The sequence below is a fragment of the Cyrtonyx montezumae genome, unplaced genomic scaffold, assembly GCF_038088225.1.
Source record: "Cyrtonyx montezumae isolate F1298 unplaced genomic scaffold, pur_monq_1.0 scaffold_14, whole genome shotgun sequence".
Classification (NCBI taxonomy): Eukaryota; Metazoa; Chordata; class Aves; order Galliformes; family Odontophoridae; genus Cyrtonyx; species Cyrtonyx montezumae.
The window spans coordinates 7438175-7457230 of record NW_027071870.1 but is presented as its reverse complement, the minus strand read 5'-3'; the positions used below and the strand labels follow the sequence as shown (position 1 = coordinate 7457230).

The window sequence follows — 19056 nt, the reverse complement described above, 5'->3', positions numbered from 1 at the left end:
CCCTTCTGCAGCAGTGCAAATACCTCCTCCTCCCTGGGTGTGCTTGGAGCAGCCATCTGCAGCGGAGCAGCAAACATGGGTTGAACTCAATTTACATCCTTGAAAAAGAGGAGTGTCTTCATCCTTTACTTTTATTAAGCCTGTTTCTAATTGAAGGAAGGTTGTGTGGCTTTGTGCAGGCCTCATGTGGAAACAACTGCGTGGAAGGTTGTGATGGTGATCTCATGTTTGATGGTCAGCTGTAGCTTCTGTGTGGTCATCTGCTCTGGTTTGTGCTGTGGGTTTTGGTGGGACTCTGTGTGTCCTGTAGGTTCACAAAAGAAAAGTATGAAATCTTGTGTTTACAAAGCTTACTTGTTTCTTTTTTTCTGCCGTTCAACTTGTACACCTAATGGTTACCAAATGGGACTTATGCCCTTTCTTCTACACACAAATTCTGATTGAAAGATGGTATTGAAGGAATCATACATGTTTGAATTGCTCTTGAATTTAAAATAAAACCAAACTAAGGACTTCTAGTCAATCAGATTTAAATAATCAGGTTTATAATTCATAGAGACTAAAAAAGACACATTCTGTCTCATGAAGGCCTGCCCCTCCTGAGAGCATTAATAGGTACAAGATCTCATGTTACAGATGCATTTGCCTGTGCTCTGTACAGTCATCATTTTTGACTGCCTTATATTTCAGTAGTTCATGTGGCTGAAAACTCAGCAGCACAGTGATGAAGTAGATGCACTGGTGCTGTTCTCATGTAGCTCATTAATAAGCTATTGGGCAAATAGCAGGTCAGTAGCAAAGTGACTTCTGTCAAAGTGGTTGTCCTCTGGACCACTGCCTCCCTATCTCTAGAGAAGGTAATGCCACCTATTTGAAGACATCAGTGGGCATATTTAAAACCTAAGATGAAATGAGCACATTTGCTGTGTTAGAAACAGTTGCTAAATTGTAAGTAACTAAGTCTTGTTCAGTAACTGCATTGCACTCAAGGGAACAATTTAGGTTTCGAATTGTATATGTTAGTAAGTGAAAACTATGTAGACATTGATTATTTTTTTTCCCCTTGACCCAATCATTGTTTGCCTATGGCAATATCTGATACGTTATGTGTTCAGGAATTGTCTTGGGACTGCAAAGAGGCTTTTTTTTTTTTTTTTTGGAGCTTCATTAGTAATCGTAGTTAGAGCAATCATAGTTACATTAAGCATGGAAGGCATGGGGTAATATAGAGCTGTAACGCTCTACACCAATTTTTCTATTTATTATGAAGGTGGAAGTGAACTTTGCAGGTGGGACCCTGAATTAAATTACTGTAGGCTATTGAGATGAGATTCAAGTCTTCTAACTCTTAGGCATTTTCAGCAAGATTGTCATTTTAAAAATACAGAAAGCAAATTTACATTATTTTTTGTTCTGTTATCAATTGTGATAAAAAAAATCCATTCTTAATTTCTCCCTATCTATTTGCATTCTAATTATGCACTTTTCCTGATAGTATTGGGTAATGTGGAAATGACAGAGTAAAATAAATTTTAGTAATATTAATATATATTAAATAATAATATTGTCTGAACAGAAGAAGCTGCTTAAAGTAAATGGCACAAATAGACAAATATCTCCTCTTCTCCCCTACCTCAGGAGTCTGACATGTATCGTCTTTTAGAAAAAAATTCACTATGTCTTCAACCTTTTTAGCTTACTGTTAATGCCTTCAAATGTTTAGCTTGTTTCTGTGTCAAAATACTTGGTTGTAGTGAAAGGCTTTATGCTAAAATGTTTGAAAGATGAACTTTTTAATTCTACCTGGATGTCTTGTATCTAAGCACCTGATAACTCTACTTGTTCAGTAGTGTTAGCAATTAAAAACTTCCCTCAAGAATACTAGCATATATTTCCATGCATACAAGGCCAGACTGTAACCTAACAAAATATAGATTTGTTTTGTATTTCTGAGAACTAATTGTAGCATAAAACACTGTTCCTTTTTTGATTTGTCTGTGTGCTTTCCAGCTGTGTGCTAGCAACTGAGTGTCCATTGGTTCAGGTTGGAGCATCCATTTTGTGTTATTGGTTTTTTTTTTTCCTTCCCCTTCCCCCCTCCCCCCCCCCCCCCCCCCGGTATGTATGCATGATGGAGTATTGCTTCTGAAGTAGTTATGCTTTGCAGAGAAGATCTGGGCTTGGGAGATCCATTAAGCAGAAACAGGGTTGTAAAGAGATGTTCAACTTTGGGGGTCTTATGGGACTGTGTTGCTGTCAAAGGATAGTTACTGAGGAATAAAGCTGTGCTTCTGATGTTGTTTCCACATGAGAGAGGCAGTGTGGCAGACTCATCTGGCTGGATCAGTGGCATGACACAGGGTTGGAGAAACTGCTTACTGCTGTCTCTATCCATCTATAATAACATCAGTTCCTACTGCTATTATTTTCTCTTCCTCAAGTGTAACTGAGATTGAGGTGTCTAATGTACACGAGGCCATCCTTTCTTTCCCTCATCTTTGGATTTTTGCCTAGTAGATGAAATAAACCTTACTCTTAGAAAGCTCTGGCTCTTTAGTTTGGTGTTTTGCTGCCCAGCCATTAAGGAAAGTAGCAATAAGTTAAAGTCTGTTAGAGCAGCTGACTTCATTATGGTGGATGCTTCTTTATTAGTTTGAAAATGATTGTTGTTTGGATTCTTCTTAGAACTGTACACTGCTAGGAAGTTTTGTAGAGGTGAGAGGCTTTTAATTAAATTACTCCATTTTGCACCTCTGAGAATGTTCAGGAAAGCTCCTGATGGATCTGGAGCCTCTCCTGAAGATGCTTAACCTTACCCATAGGTAGCACTCATAAACAAAGCATTTGGAACTTGATTTTCAAAACGTATGTTTTTCTGCACAGTATTTTAAAGAATCAGCTAACTGGCAGTGTTACTGCCACTTTCCAAATTTATGTGGACCAGTAGTGGTTAAATAATTTATAGCAACATCTATATTTAATTTTCTATTGCTATTATTGTCCCCTTTTTGACCTTTGGGGGGCTTAATTACAATTAGCTGATGTGTTAATAAAGATCATTTTCACAGTTAAGTTAAGAATATACCAGTAAACTATATTCTGATTCTTATTTGCTGTAGTGTTGAAATACTGTATTTTGTATTAAGGAGGAGCTCATGTGGTTTATGAGGTAGCTGATTGGGTTGGGAGGATACAGCAAACAAAATGGTCGTTCAATTTTTGTGTAAATAAGACAGACTGTTTCTGCAAATCTAGAAATATTTATTCTCAAGGTGAAGCAACGTATGTGTTTAAGCAACTTTATTTTTTCAAAGCTGAATTTAGGATCTCTTGTTTTGTTTAAGTGTAAAACAGAAGAAGTTTTGTCTCAGCCTTGTACATGAAAACTTGTGCTGCTCCCATATGGAATTTAAATTGTCTGGATAAACTGAAAACATCATACTCTTCTTTGCTTGTCGTTTGTTTGAAATAGTTAGAAGAACACTGCCAGACAGCTCTTAAAGTGTGCTTCATTCAGGTTTTACACTGCCCATCACGAATGTTCCAAAAATAATACCAAGCACATTGAAGCTTGTAGTAGAGAAGGAGTAAGCTGTGGTCTGTCCCAAACACACAGTCTGGAGGGACTCATTTCTTGAGGTTTTTGTGGCCTAAATCTCTAATTTTTAAAAGATTTGTTTCTGTTATGTTTTCTTCTTTATTTCAAGTAATTCTGTTAAGCCTGCATCTTGTAAGTTTGTGTTTAGAATATCTGTTTCATCACTGTCTTCCTTCCCTTTAACCAACAGTTAAAAATAAACCTATCGTATAGCATCAGTTGGAAACAACTTGTTTGCAGTAATCGAGATGGAAGCAAGCTGTTCCTTACCCACTCAAATTCAGCTTTTGTGCGCCATAGGAATAGCTGTTGGAAAATATGAAAATGAAAAAATGCAGATGCAGTCATTTCAGGAGAAATCTTCCCAGTGAGTAATCAAAGCACCTTCTTTGGAGAGAAGGGAATATGGAAATTCTGGTCTTACATGAGGGGATAATACCAATTTCCTCAAAGCATCATTTCATAGCTGATTTTTCTCAAATACTGCACTTTTCCCCCACTTTCTCCTTTTTCTCTGCTCCTCTCCCAAATCTTTCTCTAATGTTCATTCCTGGCCCAAAGTGGTGTATGGCATTATTATACCTTGGTGTTATAAAACTGAAATTTTTAAAATGAAAATAATGATTTATAATAAAAAGCCTGACAGGCTAATTACAGTATTGCATTAATTATTATCTTATTTCAGCTCTGTTCCTCTCTCAGCCAATTCAGATCTGTCTTTTTGGTGTTTTTTAATCCCAGTTGACACTGTAATTTTGAGAGAGAGACTATATTGGGAACAATATATGTATAAAGTCAAGAAATTAAAATTGTCAGAAGAATATTTCTAAAATGTTGCCTTTGACATGTTTGCAATAAAATGCAAGTAGTTCTGTTTCTATTTGGAGCTTTGTAGATCTTCTGATGAGCCTAACACTTACCACATATTATAACCCTCAAAATCTTCCTTTTCTGGGTATCTTCATTGCATGTACTGCATGACAGTCAGTAATGTAGAAATTTGTTCATAGTGAAGCTAATTTGATGCATTTTATGTTCTGAATTTTATTTCTTCTCCCAAAACGTGTGCCAGTTTGTCATCAAAATACAGATTGATGTTGATGCCACAAAACAGCCTCAGGATTGTAATTTGAAGCTCCTCTAGCAAAATACACTTGTGTACTTCACTTGTGTACACAGGTGGTGAAGCTGAAGTTGAATGCAAATCCCATTGGTGAATTTCATGTAAATGTTAGGGAAGAGCTCACAGCAAGTCCCAAGTTGGGAAGTTGAGCACAATAGTTTGCAGAAATGGTGACTTGAAGGTATATTGGTTGTAATAATTTTCAGTTTTTAATTCAAACTTTCAGGTGGTGCAGGAGGTGCACTGGTTAATTTTTAAGCAAGAGAGCATTTGAAAATCTTGACAAATAGTGTTGTCATGAGTGTCCAGTAATGAAGAAGTATAGGTGAAAGGTACCATGGACATGGTGATCATTCAGCTGGTTGTACGGTTTGGTGGTTAGATTCCTCCAATGTTACTGCCTAATGTCCTGCACTTTCTCGTCTGCCTTCACCTCCTAATGAAGTGCTGGGAATTGTTTCTGACAGTTTGCTCTGTTTATGTTTTGCAGGATGCTTCATCAGCAGATATTCGGAAAGCGTATCGGAAGCTTTCACTGATTTTACACCCAGACAAGAACAAAGATGAAAATGCAGAAACACAGTTTAGGCAAGTAAGTGCAGTGTGTGGTTATATACATTTTGGGAAAATGAGATCAGGTTTTTATAGAACGATGGCATTTTACGAAGAGCAATGAATCTTTTTTTTTTACCTTTAAAAAAAATATTTACAGACCAAAACCATGAGGCTGTTGTCATTAGTTCTGCATTTAAAATATGCTGATGACCAAATATTGACTAATTCATTTAAAGAAGATCTTTTGGATGAAACAAATGATAACTAGTTTACAACTGAGACACGGGTCACTTTGAGAGATGAGAGGAGGAAAATGTCCTTTGCAGGAGTTGCTTGTTCGTCTCTGATGACAGCTTGTGTCTGAGTATGTCCCTGTTTCTTTTGCATACGGAGTCTAACTTGTATTGCTGTAAGGAGAGCTACCAAGGAGCTCTTTTTTTTTTCAGAAGTGACGTGATATTACTATTAATATTTTATGAACTCTATTCTAAAGTAATTTTTTTTTGTTGTAGTTGGTGGCTATCTATGAGATTTTAAAGGATGAAGAAAGAAGGAAGAGGTGAGTTAATGTGCTGTTTCCTACATAAAGTATTCATTTGTCAGTGATAAACTGAAGTCCTGTTTGTCTTAATTGTAAGTATTTGGATGATTTTTGCATAATTTCAGTTTATAACTGTTCTGACTGTGGGCTGAAGGGGGAAGCTGATAGGGTTTTTTTGTGTGATACACTCATTATCCTCCTTTAAAAGCAGTGGTATGAAAGAACTTTAAAATCTGTCAGTTATTTGGTGCAAATCGTTGTTTTAACATTTCTCAACTGTACCACTTATTTTAAGTTGTGTTAATTATCGCCTGTTTTATTAAAGCTGTGGTTGGACATACAGATCATTGATTGAACTGTCATTTGTAACTCAGTGTACCAAGAAATGTTTATTTGTGTGATACTTGGGGCTACCTCCAGTTTATGCCTTCTTTAACTTTTTTTTTTCTGCTGCTTATTTCATTGCTTTTCTTTCAAATGTGTTTGTTGTCTGTGGTATTTTAAACTTTGATGTGAATACTATTATATTTTATTGCTAATTGTCCTCTCAGCTTTGGGAGCAGGTCCAGCAGAATATGAAGGGGTTAGGACTAAAAACTGAGAAACTGTGCTTTTCTGGCAGACGTTGTTTTGTTTTTCTTTTTAAGATGCTGTCCAAATAAGCTCATGATTGTGAGGGAAACAGGGCCATTGTAAAAGTATATTAGGTTGGAGTTCTAGTAAAGCATCTTTTGGTTTACAAGTCTAAGCTGGGGTTTGTGAAGCATTTCTGGAAGTATTTTTGGTTTCTTGTAATGACTCCTGGTTTGATAGCACAGATAGTACAGTCTTTGATCCTTTCTTCAGGTGTCATGAAAATGTAGTTCAGAGAAGTACTTCTGAAAATCAGTAGTGTTTTTCATTTCTCCTCTTGCCAGAGATTATTTTAACCTTTCCTTGATTAGGACTTCCCAAGAACAAATAAGTAATCAGCTAAATTGTTTCAGACTTTTCAAAAAGTGTGTTGTCCCAAACATTTTCTCACTTGTTTGTTCATAACTTTGTTTATATCTGGTATGTGATGCTGCCTTTTTGGAACTCAGGGGATTACCTTGCAGATTATATGGTGTCTTTTTTGTGGAACCGTAGCTTGTGAAAATTGTTTTTAAGCCTTGTATACACTGTGAAACTTACTGATTTAACCAGCTTGTTTAAGCAAATGTTATTAATTAGTATAGCACAGTAATTAATAATGAGAAGCTAAAGAAGAGGATTGCTCTAGCTTATGTTGATTTCAGTGTCAATAACTTATTTTGTACATAGGCAGCATCTGCTGTATTTTTGTTTGCAGTGTGGATATGTGGTTGATCACTTCTTTCACTGATTAAGCATAAATATAGTTTAATAAAATAGCATTTACCATCAGATCACAGAATTGTCGGGGTTGGAAGGGACCTCTAGAGATCATCTAGTCCAACCTCCCTGCCAAAGTAACTCCCTAGACCTGGTTGTGCAGGTAAGCATCCAGGCAGGTCTTGAATATCTCCAGAGAAGGAGACTCCACCACGTCTCTGGGCAGCCTGTGCCAGTGATAATTTCCTGGAACTAATATGCAGGATAAGCTGCAGAGTTGGGTGGAGAGTAACCTTATGACTTTTGAAGAACAAGCTCAAAGTCCTACACCTTGGGGGGAGTAACTGCAAGTGTCAGTACAGGCAGGGGCAGACCTGCTGGAGAGGAGCTCTGCAGAGAAGGACTGGATGTCCTAGTGGGCAGCAGGTTGGCTGTGAGCCAGCAGTGTACCCCTGTGGCCAAGAAGGCCAACGGTGTCCTGGAGAGTGTTAAAAAGAGTGTGGCCAGCAGATTGAGGGAGGTGATTACTCCTCCCTCTGCCCTGCCTTGGTAGGGCCACATGTGGAGTGCTCCGTCCAGTTTGGGCTCCTAAGTTCAAGAAAGATAGGGAACTTCTGGAGAGGGACCAATGGAGGGCCACAAAGATTACTGGGGGCCTGGAGCCCCTTTTGTCCCTAATGAGAAAAGATTTACCTAGGACTGTTCACCCTGAAGAAGAGAGAAGACTGCAGGAGGGGTTATCAATGCATGTGAATAAATATCTAATGAGCAGGAGTCAAGTGGATGGGGCTAGGCTCTTCTCAGTGGTGCTCAGCGACTGAACAAGGGGCAGTGGGCATCAGAAAGGCAATCTGGAGTGTATGAAGTTCCACCCAAACATGAGGAAAAACTTCTTTGCTGTGAAGGTGACAGAGCAGTGGAGCTGCCCAGAGAGGTTGTGGGTCTCCTTCTCTGGATATATTCAGAAATTCCCTGGATACTTTCCTATGCAACCTGCTGTAGGGAACCTGCTTTAGCAGGGCATTGGACAAGATGATCTCCAGAGGTCCTTTCAGTTCTGTGATTCTGTGATTTAGGAATAATGTGAACTTGGAAAAGACCTCTAAGATCATCTAACCTTGGTGATTTTATAAACGAAGGTGTATGATTTCTTTAAGAAAACATTTGTTCCTCAGCTTTTTTACACAGTCTAATGGTAAACTCGCACTGAGCTTGTGAGTATTTGCTCCTTTTTCCTTTAAGGAATTGCTGCCTCATGTCCTTAAAACAAGCCTCAAGTAATTTTGCTAAGTGCTGCCTCTCTCTCATAATGTAAGATAACTCACGTGTTTCTTGCAGCCATGTGGCAAAAGAAAAGGGAGAGTGGTTACTTTGGGGCATTTTCCTACTTTGAATGTTATTTGGTTAGCTGTTGTGTGAAGTGATGGATGTAGTGGAAGAAGCTCGAGGTTTTACCTTCCTACCCATGCACAGGGTGCTGCACTCTTTGTCTCAGGGCTTATCAACTCACTGTTACCCTAATTCCAGAGACAACTATTTGGGTCTGCTGCAATGAGGCTTTCTGCCAGATTTTTTTTCCCCCTGGCAGCATGCTAGTTTTTATTTCTAAAGTAACTCAAAGACCTGCTGGGGTGAGATGGAAATTGATCTTGCAAATTAGTGGCATGTTCTGGTAGTTCAACTGGGAATCCCTTTGGAATGGGATGTGTAAATGGTTTGGGGCATAAGATTACATGGCTTTAAGAAGAGTGAGCTGCAGACCCTTTCTGGGGATGTTTGCAGTACCTGCCTGCCTCTGGCTGTTCATCTCAGGAGTGATGTAATCTGGCATTGATCTTGGTGCATATACAGAAGGCAGAAATAGTATGAACAGGAGTAAAAGGACCTGCCCTGTGTGAGTGAGCGACAAACTTGCTTGGAAACAATAGAACTCTGTCTAATGAAACCCTTCCTCCATGTCTGTGTGAATGTCAGAAGCGTTAATTGTTTGTGTGTGTGTGTACAGACAGGGTGTTCTGAAAGGCAGATCTGTTGGCCAGCTAAATGTAATGGCTGTTCAAAAACCTTTCTATTTTTGTATTTATTGGTGGATTTTACTATATCCGATGACAGAAGCCTGTCTTAAAGTATTGCAATTCTTCTGTTAAAAACTTTTAGCTTATAGAACTGATAATTTAGTTTGCTTTTCTTGAGAAAGGTTCATAACTGTCTGTGAATTATAATAATAGTGGTACTGTAGAATATGATAATATTGCCGTGGTAGTGCTTTTCACTTACACATTTTACCTGATGCATAATTAAAACATTCTGATGTTCTAACATGAAACATAAATGTGGATTGTTTAGTGTAGCATTGTTTAATGTTTAATGTTTTATGCTTTGTCACACTACATGAATTTCTACAGAAAAGTTTCTTGAGGGTATGTAGAAGTAGGTTCATTTCCTGAAATGTATTTTCAGTTATGTATTGGTAAATAAGCCTGATGATGATATTTTATTACCTTTTGATTATTTTTAATTCATGAAAAAGTTTGCACAGTTCCATTAGTTGCAATTAAATCTAGATTTTAATTTCACTGTTTATTGACATTTTAAGGAGCTTTTTACCTGCCAGGCCCATTCTCTGTAACGATGTGGACTTGATTACAGGAAGAATTTGTAAAGGAATCATGATATGCTTGCTTAGAGTAAGAAAGGTGTTTATCTTTGCTCTCATTACAATAATGCGTGTGCGTGCATAGGTATAAATTATTCTGGCTGATGTTGCACTGGATGCCTTTGACAGAATGAGGAGGAAAAGCCCCCAAATAAAAAATGTCAGTGGAATATTCCCATAGTTCAGAATAGATCTCATTAATTAAAGCTTATAGTATATGAAATATATCAGATCTCTGAAATAATTTGAAATATGCAGTGGCTGTATTAAAGGGAGGAGTAAATTATATTAAAATAGATGATACTGTAATTAGCTGCTACACGTAATGGATTTTTCTTGCAATATAACTGATTCCACAAAGAGGTCTAAAATGAAACTTTACAACAGAATGAAATTTTATTACTCGTGCAATTGGTTGCTTGTATGACTTGGATTCCTGTACTAACATAGAATCATGAGTTCTTAAACAAAGATTCAACTTAAGTTACAAGTATATATTATATAAATGTAGAGTTTTGTCTTTTTGTTAATATACTGGTATTCTGTGGTTTTTTAGTTTGCTGACTGCTACATGTCAGAGATAATGGGTGAGCATATACCCGGTGCAGAACATTTATTGCGTTCTTTGTGCATAGGTCTGAGGGAAAAGTACAGCAGATACTTTTCTTTTTTCTTTTCAGTTTGATTTTTCTTGTAGAGAGTAGCAATTAATTTACGTCACCAAAGGAAGAATGCTTTGTAACTCAGTTATGAATGTAGTTCTACACACGGATTAGCTGACTATCCTCCATAGTTAGTACAGATTTCTATAAATAAATGATTTAATGAGAAACCTGCTTTTAATTAAACCACGTCCTAAATTTGGAAAGCAAGATTTAAAAGTTATGGGAAGCTTCTGAGTTTCGGTAGGATCATTTTCCAGTTGCAAACCTAAATATCATTGGTATCCTTATTTTTCAAATACAGAGCTTAATTACTATTGAAAGCAGTGATTTATCTTTTAACAGTATATATTCTAAAAAGTGGGTTATAATAGAAGCTATCTTCCCTTAAAATGGCCAGTCGTGTGAGCCATAATGCTCATTGATAGTAAAATCAATAGAGCATTGATTCTGAGACTTAATCCTTGGAGACTGTTGTTCCGAACAGCGGACATAGCCTAGTAAATAAAGAGTGCTGTTTAAAGTGTTTAATGCAAGAGGCTCTGCTGTCTTAATTTATTTTTTCTTAACAGATAATTTATAATAGAATGTGGTTGTCAAACATTTTTTCCCAGTCCTGTTTTGAGCATTACGATATTGTTACCATTAGCGTATATGGACCCTATTTAAATCTCTAGACAAAGTTTCAATGCCTCAATTAACATTTCTTATTGTATAAGGAAACAAATGCTTAATAAATCTGTAGTTGTATTCAAGAAATTTGTTTCTTCTTGATTTTTGCATTTTTATTTCTCTGAAGCTGTCAACAGCAGAACATATTTTGTGGAGTCATATCAATTTAGTTTTAAAAAGAGGTTTTATCTGTTTTTTGTTCTAGAATATATGTATGAAATATTTCAGCAAATACATTACTTTTAAATGCTAAAACATTAAAACTTTTTTTTTGTAAGAATATAGTACTTCTGAGACTGCTTGCTAAGCAGTTCATCTGAGCAGTGAGTTTGTGTTAAGGCATCAGTAATGATCTCTTCCTAACTTACTGGGAAAGTGAAAATGTTGTTTAACAACATTTTCGCTAACATATTAATCTTGGTGTTCTCATCATTGTCAGGGAAGATACAATTTTGCAATACATATTTTACATACTCAGAACATTGCAGAATCTTCAAGTGTTAAATCTTTTTGCATAGAAAGAGCCTAACAACACTTGCCAGCTTGAGCAAATGCTTTATCAGAAGTCAGCTTTTCTGGATGTGCTGAATTAAAGGATATTATCTTATTTAGAAGCACTGCTTCTTTTTCTGCTTTAAAAAAAAAAAAATGAATTTGCCGGTGGACATTTTTTTTTTTAGTACATCTCCAAGGTATCAATTTAATAACTATCAAAGTAGCTAGTGCAGTTGTTGCATTTAAATTGATTTACATGTCAAGACTGGCAGTTTAGCAGCTGCGCTATTATTCCTGGATCGGTCAATTTACTTGAGAAAAACCTACTACTGAGTTCTACTGACCTGCATGACAATATAGGCCCTATTTCTATTCCTGTAATTAGGCCTGCGACTAACTCAGAATATTTTTAATTAAAATATTTTGGTCAATGTGTTGCACCAAATTAGGCCTTTCAGCGCAGATTTAATTCTGGAAACGGTGTGATTAGAATGGGTAATGAGCTGCGTTCAGTTTCAGATGAACAGGTTGTGCGTCGCCAGCGCATTCAGGTTTTGGCATTTACTGTAGGGGTCTGTGCTGGAAACTTCACTCTGAAAAGGTAACAAATAGGAAAGCGGCGGCTGTGAATGGCCGCGCTCGATCTTTAGCGAATCGATGATGTTGGCGCGGCGTAATTAAACGATGCTGCAGGCGTACCGAGATGCCTCGAGAATTTCGTTAGGAGAAAAGCTGACAAGTTGTCATAAACAAGGTTCCTGCAGAGACGGTAGGGTCGCTAAAATTAAGCGGCATTAGGTCAGATTGATTTTTGGAGGCAGCCTTTCACGCAGCGAGCGGAGCCGCGCTGAGCGGAGCGTGTTCCCCGCGCTCGGGCCGCGGAGATGCTCGGCTGCCCGCGCGATTCACGGCCGCGCTGCCGCCGCACAGCGGAACAAAAGCGCGGGCGCTTCTCCCCTCCCCCACCACTTGCGCTTTTAATTTGGGAAAGGAAGAAGGGGCGACCGTGGTCGAGGCGTTTCTCCTCGCTCCGCGCCCCTCCTGCCCGCGCTGTTAGCGCCGTTGGTGCGGTGCGCCGAGCGGGGCTGCTCCGCCTGCGGTCGGCTTTGAAAAAAGACTGCGTTTCCGTCTGGATCTTGTTGGTCCGCAGCTCCGTGCCTGGCGCTCCAGCAGCGACGCACCGCTGTACCAGAGAAAACGATTGCGAAATGAGCTTTCGTGCGCGCTTTATTCGAGCAGTCTGTGCGTTACCGTTTGTTTTTGCTGTATGATGGGATGGTTGGGCTGATTTCCTTTTTAGCTCTCCATGAAAGCCTGTTATATTTGCTACTGTAGGTATGATGATATTCTGATCAATGGACTACCAGATTGGCGACAGCCTGTATTCTACTACAGGCGGGTGAGAAAAATGAGCAATGCTGAGCTGGCATTACTCTTGTTCATTATACTCACAGTGGGTCATTATGCTGTGGTTTGGTCAATCTACCTGGAAAAACAGCTGGTAAGTATTGGTAATAAATCAAACTTGCTTCGATTATTAGCATCAAGTTCCCTGCGAAAGTTTGCATATTATAGGGATCCCTGCAGCTTCCCCTGTTTTGAATTTGATTTTTTTTTGAATTTTAAAATTATTACGCTTAAAATGGCAAGAAATATAGCATGAGATATTCAACGTGTCCGATATAGTAATCTTGAACCCGTTTATCAAGAATAGGTAATAGATAAGAGAGGTGATTCTTTGGTTTATAATTGGCAGAAAGAAGGAAAAATAAAAGCTCTTCTATCATTTATTGGTGCGGAGTCATGTGCTCCTGTAGTCATGTTTATGACTTTCCTAAATGTTATTTAAAAATAATCAGTTTTTATTCGTTTAGAAGTCATCCTTGCTTTGCCTTTGTTTCTAGCTAGAAGCTTTTTTTTTTTTCTTCCATTTTGGGTTTTTGTTAACATGGGTAAGCAGCATAAACTAATTTTTGTTACATTATTTTAGGGTTTTACATATAAAAGTCTATTGCAGTTATCAAGCTAGGAAGAAAAACAACCTAAGCATAACTTGAAAAATATTCATACATTAGCATCTATTTACTTTTTTATTTTCCACTGCATTATTGAAGTTGATGAATGAGAAAGGAGGCAAGTTGAATGCTTTCTCCTCTTAGAAAACTTTGATTGCTATGGAGATACACATGAGTGACAGAACTGGACTTCATGTGTGTTTAAAGACTGGATGCCATGGCAACAGTTATTGTTAAGATAGATCATTTTACTTAATCATGTAGGACCCCTAGATACATTTGCATAAATGCTACTCTAATGTTTACCCTTCACAGAAGAGTCCCAGTAACATTTGTGGTTTACATGTTAATGATAACCTGTAACTGTAGTTCTTTCTACATCAAGGATGAACTGCTTAGCAGAAAAAAGAGGGAGAAGAAGAAAAAAACCGGAGGCAAAAGTACAGATGAAGCCAAACTTGCTGCTCTTGAAAAAAATGAAAGGTGGGAAGAAACTTGTTTGCTGCATTTTTAAAACCTTTTAAGATTTTGTTTATTTTGTCCTTCCATTTTTGAAGTATTTGTATGAGAGAGATGTATGTAACATTCATCTCTGATGTCAAGTGTGCTGTTGTCCGTGTGCTTGCAGTTTTTAATACCGTAAACAAATGTGTGGTATTTATTCAACAGATGAGCACTAAGTGAAATATTAAGGCTGAATTAATGGCATCTTGTGTGTAGGAGGGTGCTGTTCCTAGACGTTGGTCTTTTTCTTTTTCTTTTTTTTTTTTGAAGATTTTACTACTACTTCTGTCTTTTGAAGATTTTTGCTTTTGATTAAAATTTCTTAATTTTTATTTATTTAAGCTTTAATTTATCACCATAACAAATTGGGAGGTTTTTATGGGTTTTTTAATGCATGTCTGATTTAATGCCTTTGTCTGATTTAACTTGAAAACATGCATGTTGGTGAAGGCTCGTAATGCTATTTTTCAGTTAAGAAACACGTAGGGAAATAGTGACTTTCAGGACACTCTAAAAGATACCACCATTTCTTCTATTGATTCATAGAAAGAAATAAAGGGTTTAAATAGTTCACACAGCAGGGGCATGAACTGGATCAATGCAGGATGGAGATCAGAGACCATTCTGCCTGTCGTCTTTCCTGATGACATCAGTGAGTAATGCTTCAGTGAACTGCAAATGACATTAATTTTTATGTATTGTTTTGTTTATGCTACAGTCTTCATATCTGGTTGTCAGCACTTGTGAACACTTGATTGAGGCTTGAGGTTGTTTTTTTTAACTGAAGTGATTATGTGACTTACGAATTTATTTTCTTGAAGGAAAGTGCTTTTCAAGATACTAAAATACTGAGGTGATTAGAAGTTGGATGTTGTTATGTGTTTTGAAATAAATATTCAGAACGTGTCTTTTGTATTTGTGCTAAGCATTTTTCTTACAGGAATTGGTAAGTGCTAATCATTTTAAAGGATAATGGAAGTGTTGTGAAATTTTTTGGAAGAGTTTTGAAATTGTATAGTAATAGTGGAAATACTTACAATTTTGTTTGGCTGTAGAGCAATGGACAAACCACAGTGGCATGACTTACTTCCATGCAAGCTGGGAATATGGTTCTGTCTCACTGTGAAAGCTTTGCCTCAGCTGTTCCAGGTAAAGTACTGTAACTTTAAATTATTATTTTTTTTAATTGTGGTATGTATAATCGTTACACTTGTTTATATTAATTTCCTGGCTCAAGCTTATACTTTCTCTATATCTCCAAATAACATTATTTATATATAAAAATATATTTTTGATATCATAAATATATATGAATGTGAGTATATTAAAAATTGTTATTAATCATAATATGTTAGGGCAGTCAGCAGAACTTGCTGCTGAGCACAATTACAGGAATGGTAGGAGATGGAAAATATATACACCTATATTAATGGTCGCGATCTCTTTTAAGCGGTCTCTTAAAAAAAACCAAAACACTTTATCTCAAATAAGCAAATGCTATGTATCTAAATTCGAAAGAACAGTGCAATTACTTCTGAGTGAGCTTTCTTTTTGAGGCACAGGATAATGATAGAAATGTATACCTGACTTTAACAAGGTAAAGTGGCAAATATATGTTTGTAATTTGGATACTTAAACATTGGGAGAGTTAGAGTGGCTAGAACATGTGATGTTTTCTACTTTGTAGACACTTAACTGATCGCTTTTGCTTTTTCTTTTAAATCCATTAAATTCTAGTGAAAAATTAGGTGTCCAATAACTCATGGAAAATGGGAGACCAGCAAGCCAGGGATATGGTGGCAGGGGAAGAACAACTTAGAGGAATTCAGTGCAGGAAGGTTTTCAGAGCAAGCAGGAAGCGAAGAGAAGTGGCTCTAGAGTGAGTTGTCTCATACTTAAAACACTGCTTTATTCCAGGGCTTTTGTTGTTCCTTGACGTGACATAGCATATATGTCAGTGAAAAAGCAATGAATTATGAGTAATCTGAAATCCTGAGAATTCCTTATATTGAAGCTGAGTTGTTGTAGTAAATTGGTTAAAAAATACTTGAGTATCACCTCTTCTGAAGAGCCGCGATAGCAGTGACCTCATGTTGGGTATGAGAAGAACAACGCAAAAGAAAATGTTTATGTTCTACCTAGCTGGTCAGAGAGACTTCTGGGCTCTTGAGTTTAAGGTTTTAGTAATAAATAAATAAAGCTGTATTCCTTGGTACAGATATCCTCTTTTCAAAGTAAGTGTCATTACCTTCAGCAATACACTAATGTCAATTTGAGACTTCAGAGTATTTGAGTCTTCTAGGGTAGGTAGAATCACTAGAGCCAGTTAGCTAAAAGATGAGATAACAACAGATACTGAGTAACTCAGTGTTATGTGTGCTTGTTATACATGCTCATTATTTATTAACAAGATGTTACGGGGTTGACATAAGGATATCTGCTGCAGTTTCTTGGTCTTCATTGGGTTAATCTAAATGAGTTTTCACTAATTTACAAGCCGAGAAATTATTATCCAAGTTGGCTTTCATTCGTATACAACTAATGCAATCACAGAATAAGTTTTAAAATATCATCCATATCAAAATATACTATATGGGACTGAAAAGGTTGAGTTTTAGCAATACTTGTAATTAGATGTAGCTTCTGCCACTCATATCCCTCAAGACTTTCAGTGAAATAACTGAACTGTTAGCTCAAATGAAGGAAACAAAACTGCTCGTTTGTGTACACAAGATCTTCCTAAAAGGAAACTGTATTAATTTGTTTTTTTCTGTAAGTGAAGAAGTTGTCTATTTAAACTTCCTGCCACTTTTCAAATTAGTTCATTTTGCCTAGCATCCCCCCCTGCATTAGTTAGTGTGAGTGTTCTTGCCACAACTACAGCTCTGTCTGAGGATTCGGGTTGCTGAGCTTCTGCCCGTGCCTGACTCTCATTTATCCAATTGAGTGTCTTTCTCCTACTTCCCCTCCTCCTTCAAAATGTCAGATTTCAGAAGGAGGCACTTAAAATAATTAAGGTAGGCCTTTACTGAAGAAAAATGCTTTGTTTGCATGCCCCTGTGATGGCCTATGCCATTTTATTGTAGTCTGCATTTTATGTCAAGAAACTAGGAGAAAAATGAGTGAGAGGAGGATGAGAGAAACTCAGAAATGATTGTTTTTTTAAGTGTTGACAATTGTATTTTGAGGGAAACTACGTGGGTTTTTATATCCCTGCATTTAGTGTAGTTCAATTTCAGGGTGAAAACAACATCTTAAAGCTTATTTCAAGAAGTGAAGGGAGAAGAAAACAAATGTATCATCAATCAAATATATCTGTGATGAGAAAGAAGTATTAAATGGAGACTAAATTACATTGGCTATTGTAGATTTTAATTTTTCTAATGAAGACACAAGAAAAAGATAGAACAAAGGATGCAAGTTATTTCTAGGGTCATGAGAATGACCTGGAAGAAGGCTATTTACTTAAAAATCAAAAATCTCAATAAAAATGCTTGTTGGAACTGAATGCTGGTCTCACAAAGAAATAACGTAGCTAAATATAGTGTGCAAGAATTTCAGTTCAAATGGTGCATGTAATACAGAATAGACAGTTTTGTTAATTATCTTTTTTTTTTTTGTGGCAGAAGAGTCAAGTGAAATGCAGTTTATTCCCAAAATAGCTGATGAGAGGTTTTTTTTTTTTTTTTTCCTTTGGATGTACAGACATACAACATAAGAACTGGCATTTCTTAAAAATGTTCTTAGTTACTTTTCTCAAAATATTTTATTCTGAAAACTGAAGATAAGCATGTTTGTTTGTGTTGCTGACAGCTGCATTTCTCCCAACTTCATGTGGTGAAGCTTAGTTACGAATGTGGTTATTTTTACACCAACTTCAGCACTAGGATATGTTTTTTATTAGTTCAGTTTCGTTCCAACTGTTGTTAGGAGAGTAATGAAGGAGGAAGCATTTTGTTTGTTTCATACAGAAATTGATTCTTAATAAGAAAATAAACTTCCCTTTTGTCTTCCGTCAGTAATAAGGTAGGTGTATTGCAGACCCTATTGGTTTGTTGTTGGAAGAGCTTCTGGTGCTCTCCAGCAATGTGGAGGCAGTTCATTCTCTATAAATACATAGCTGCAGTGGGTACAGCCTAGCAAGATTATGAACAAAGCTTTCAGTTAATGACTGAAACTTCTGTTTGTAAAGACCTTTGCATAGTATGAAGTGAATTAGAACAAAAAGGCCAGTAATTTATTTTTATGTAGACTACCAGATGGTAATTACTGTAGCTGATTTGGTAGCCTGGAATAGATTCAAACTAGTGACCCAGAGGTGTTTAATTTCTTGGCATTTTTTCCTCAGGTTTTCTTTTAATCCATGATTACATTTCAACACCTGCTTAAGAGATGGTTCAGCTCTGGCCTTAAACGGATTGGCAGTGTGTCATTAAACTCAAGAGGCTTTGCCAGCAGGGCATCTCCTTTGGCAAAGTTAGCTTTTAAGCAGGATTTGATTAGGTCAGCAAACGTTTATGTGGGTTGTTTTTGTCTTTTATATAAAATCAGAATGTGAGATTAAAATGAAGTATATTGAGTTTCGTTAAGTCTGCTTTAAAAATAGATTCTTGAAAGGATTTATTCAAATACCAAAAGTTAAATGTCTCCATAATTCATAGGTTACAGTTTTGAGTTGTTGCAGGCTAATGTACAGCACTGACATTGGTGTAAGTTGTGGGAGTGAGCAGATGCAGGATGTGTGGCACGAGTGATTGCCCATTTGCTCTGTTTCTTTCTGTTTTGCAGCGGTTGGGAGAACCAAAGTAGGGATGAAGCTCTTGACCCTGAGGTCAATTAGAAGCTTAGATAAAGGTCAGAGGAGGGTGGATGATAAAACAAGTATTCTGGTGTATGCAAGTGA

General features: G+C 37.1%; 1 protein-coding gene across 1 annotated transcript in view; it reads left to right on the top strand.

The window, feature by feature from the left end:
- Positions 1-19056, top strand: part of DNAJC1 (DnaJ heat shock protein family (Hsp40) member C1) — a 91483-nt gene that overhangs the window by 26899 nt on the left and 45528 nt on the right. The window contains exons 2-6 of the mRNA XM_065731387.1: positions 5212-5313; positions 5789-5835; positions 12970-13135; positions 14035-14132; positions 15209-15302. Coding sequence (XP_065587459.1) covers positions 5212-5313; positions 5789-5835; positions 12970-13135; positions 14035-14132; positions 15209-15302 — 507 coding nt within the window. The remainder of the gene's footprint in view (positions 1-5211; positions 5314-5788; positions 5836-12969; positions 13136-14034; positions 14133-15208; positions 15303-19056) is intronic.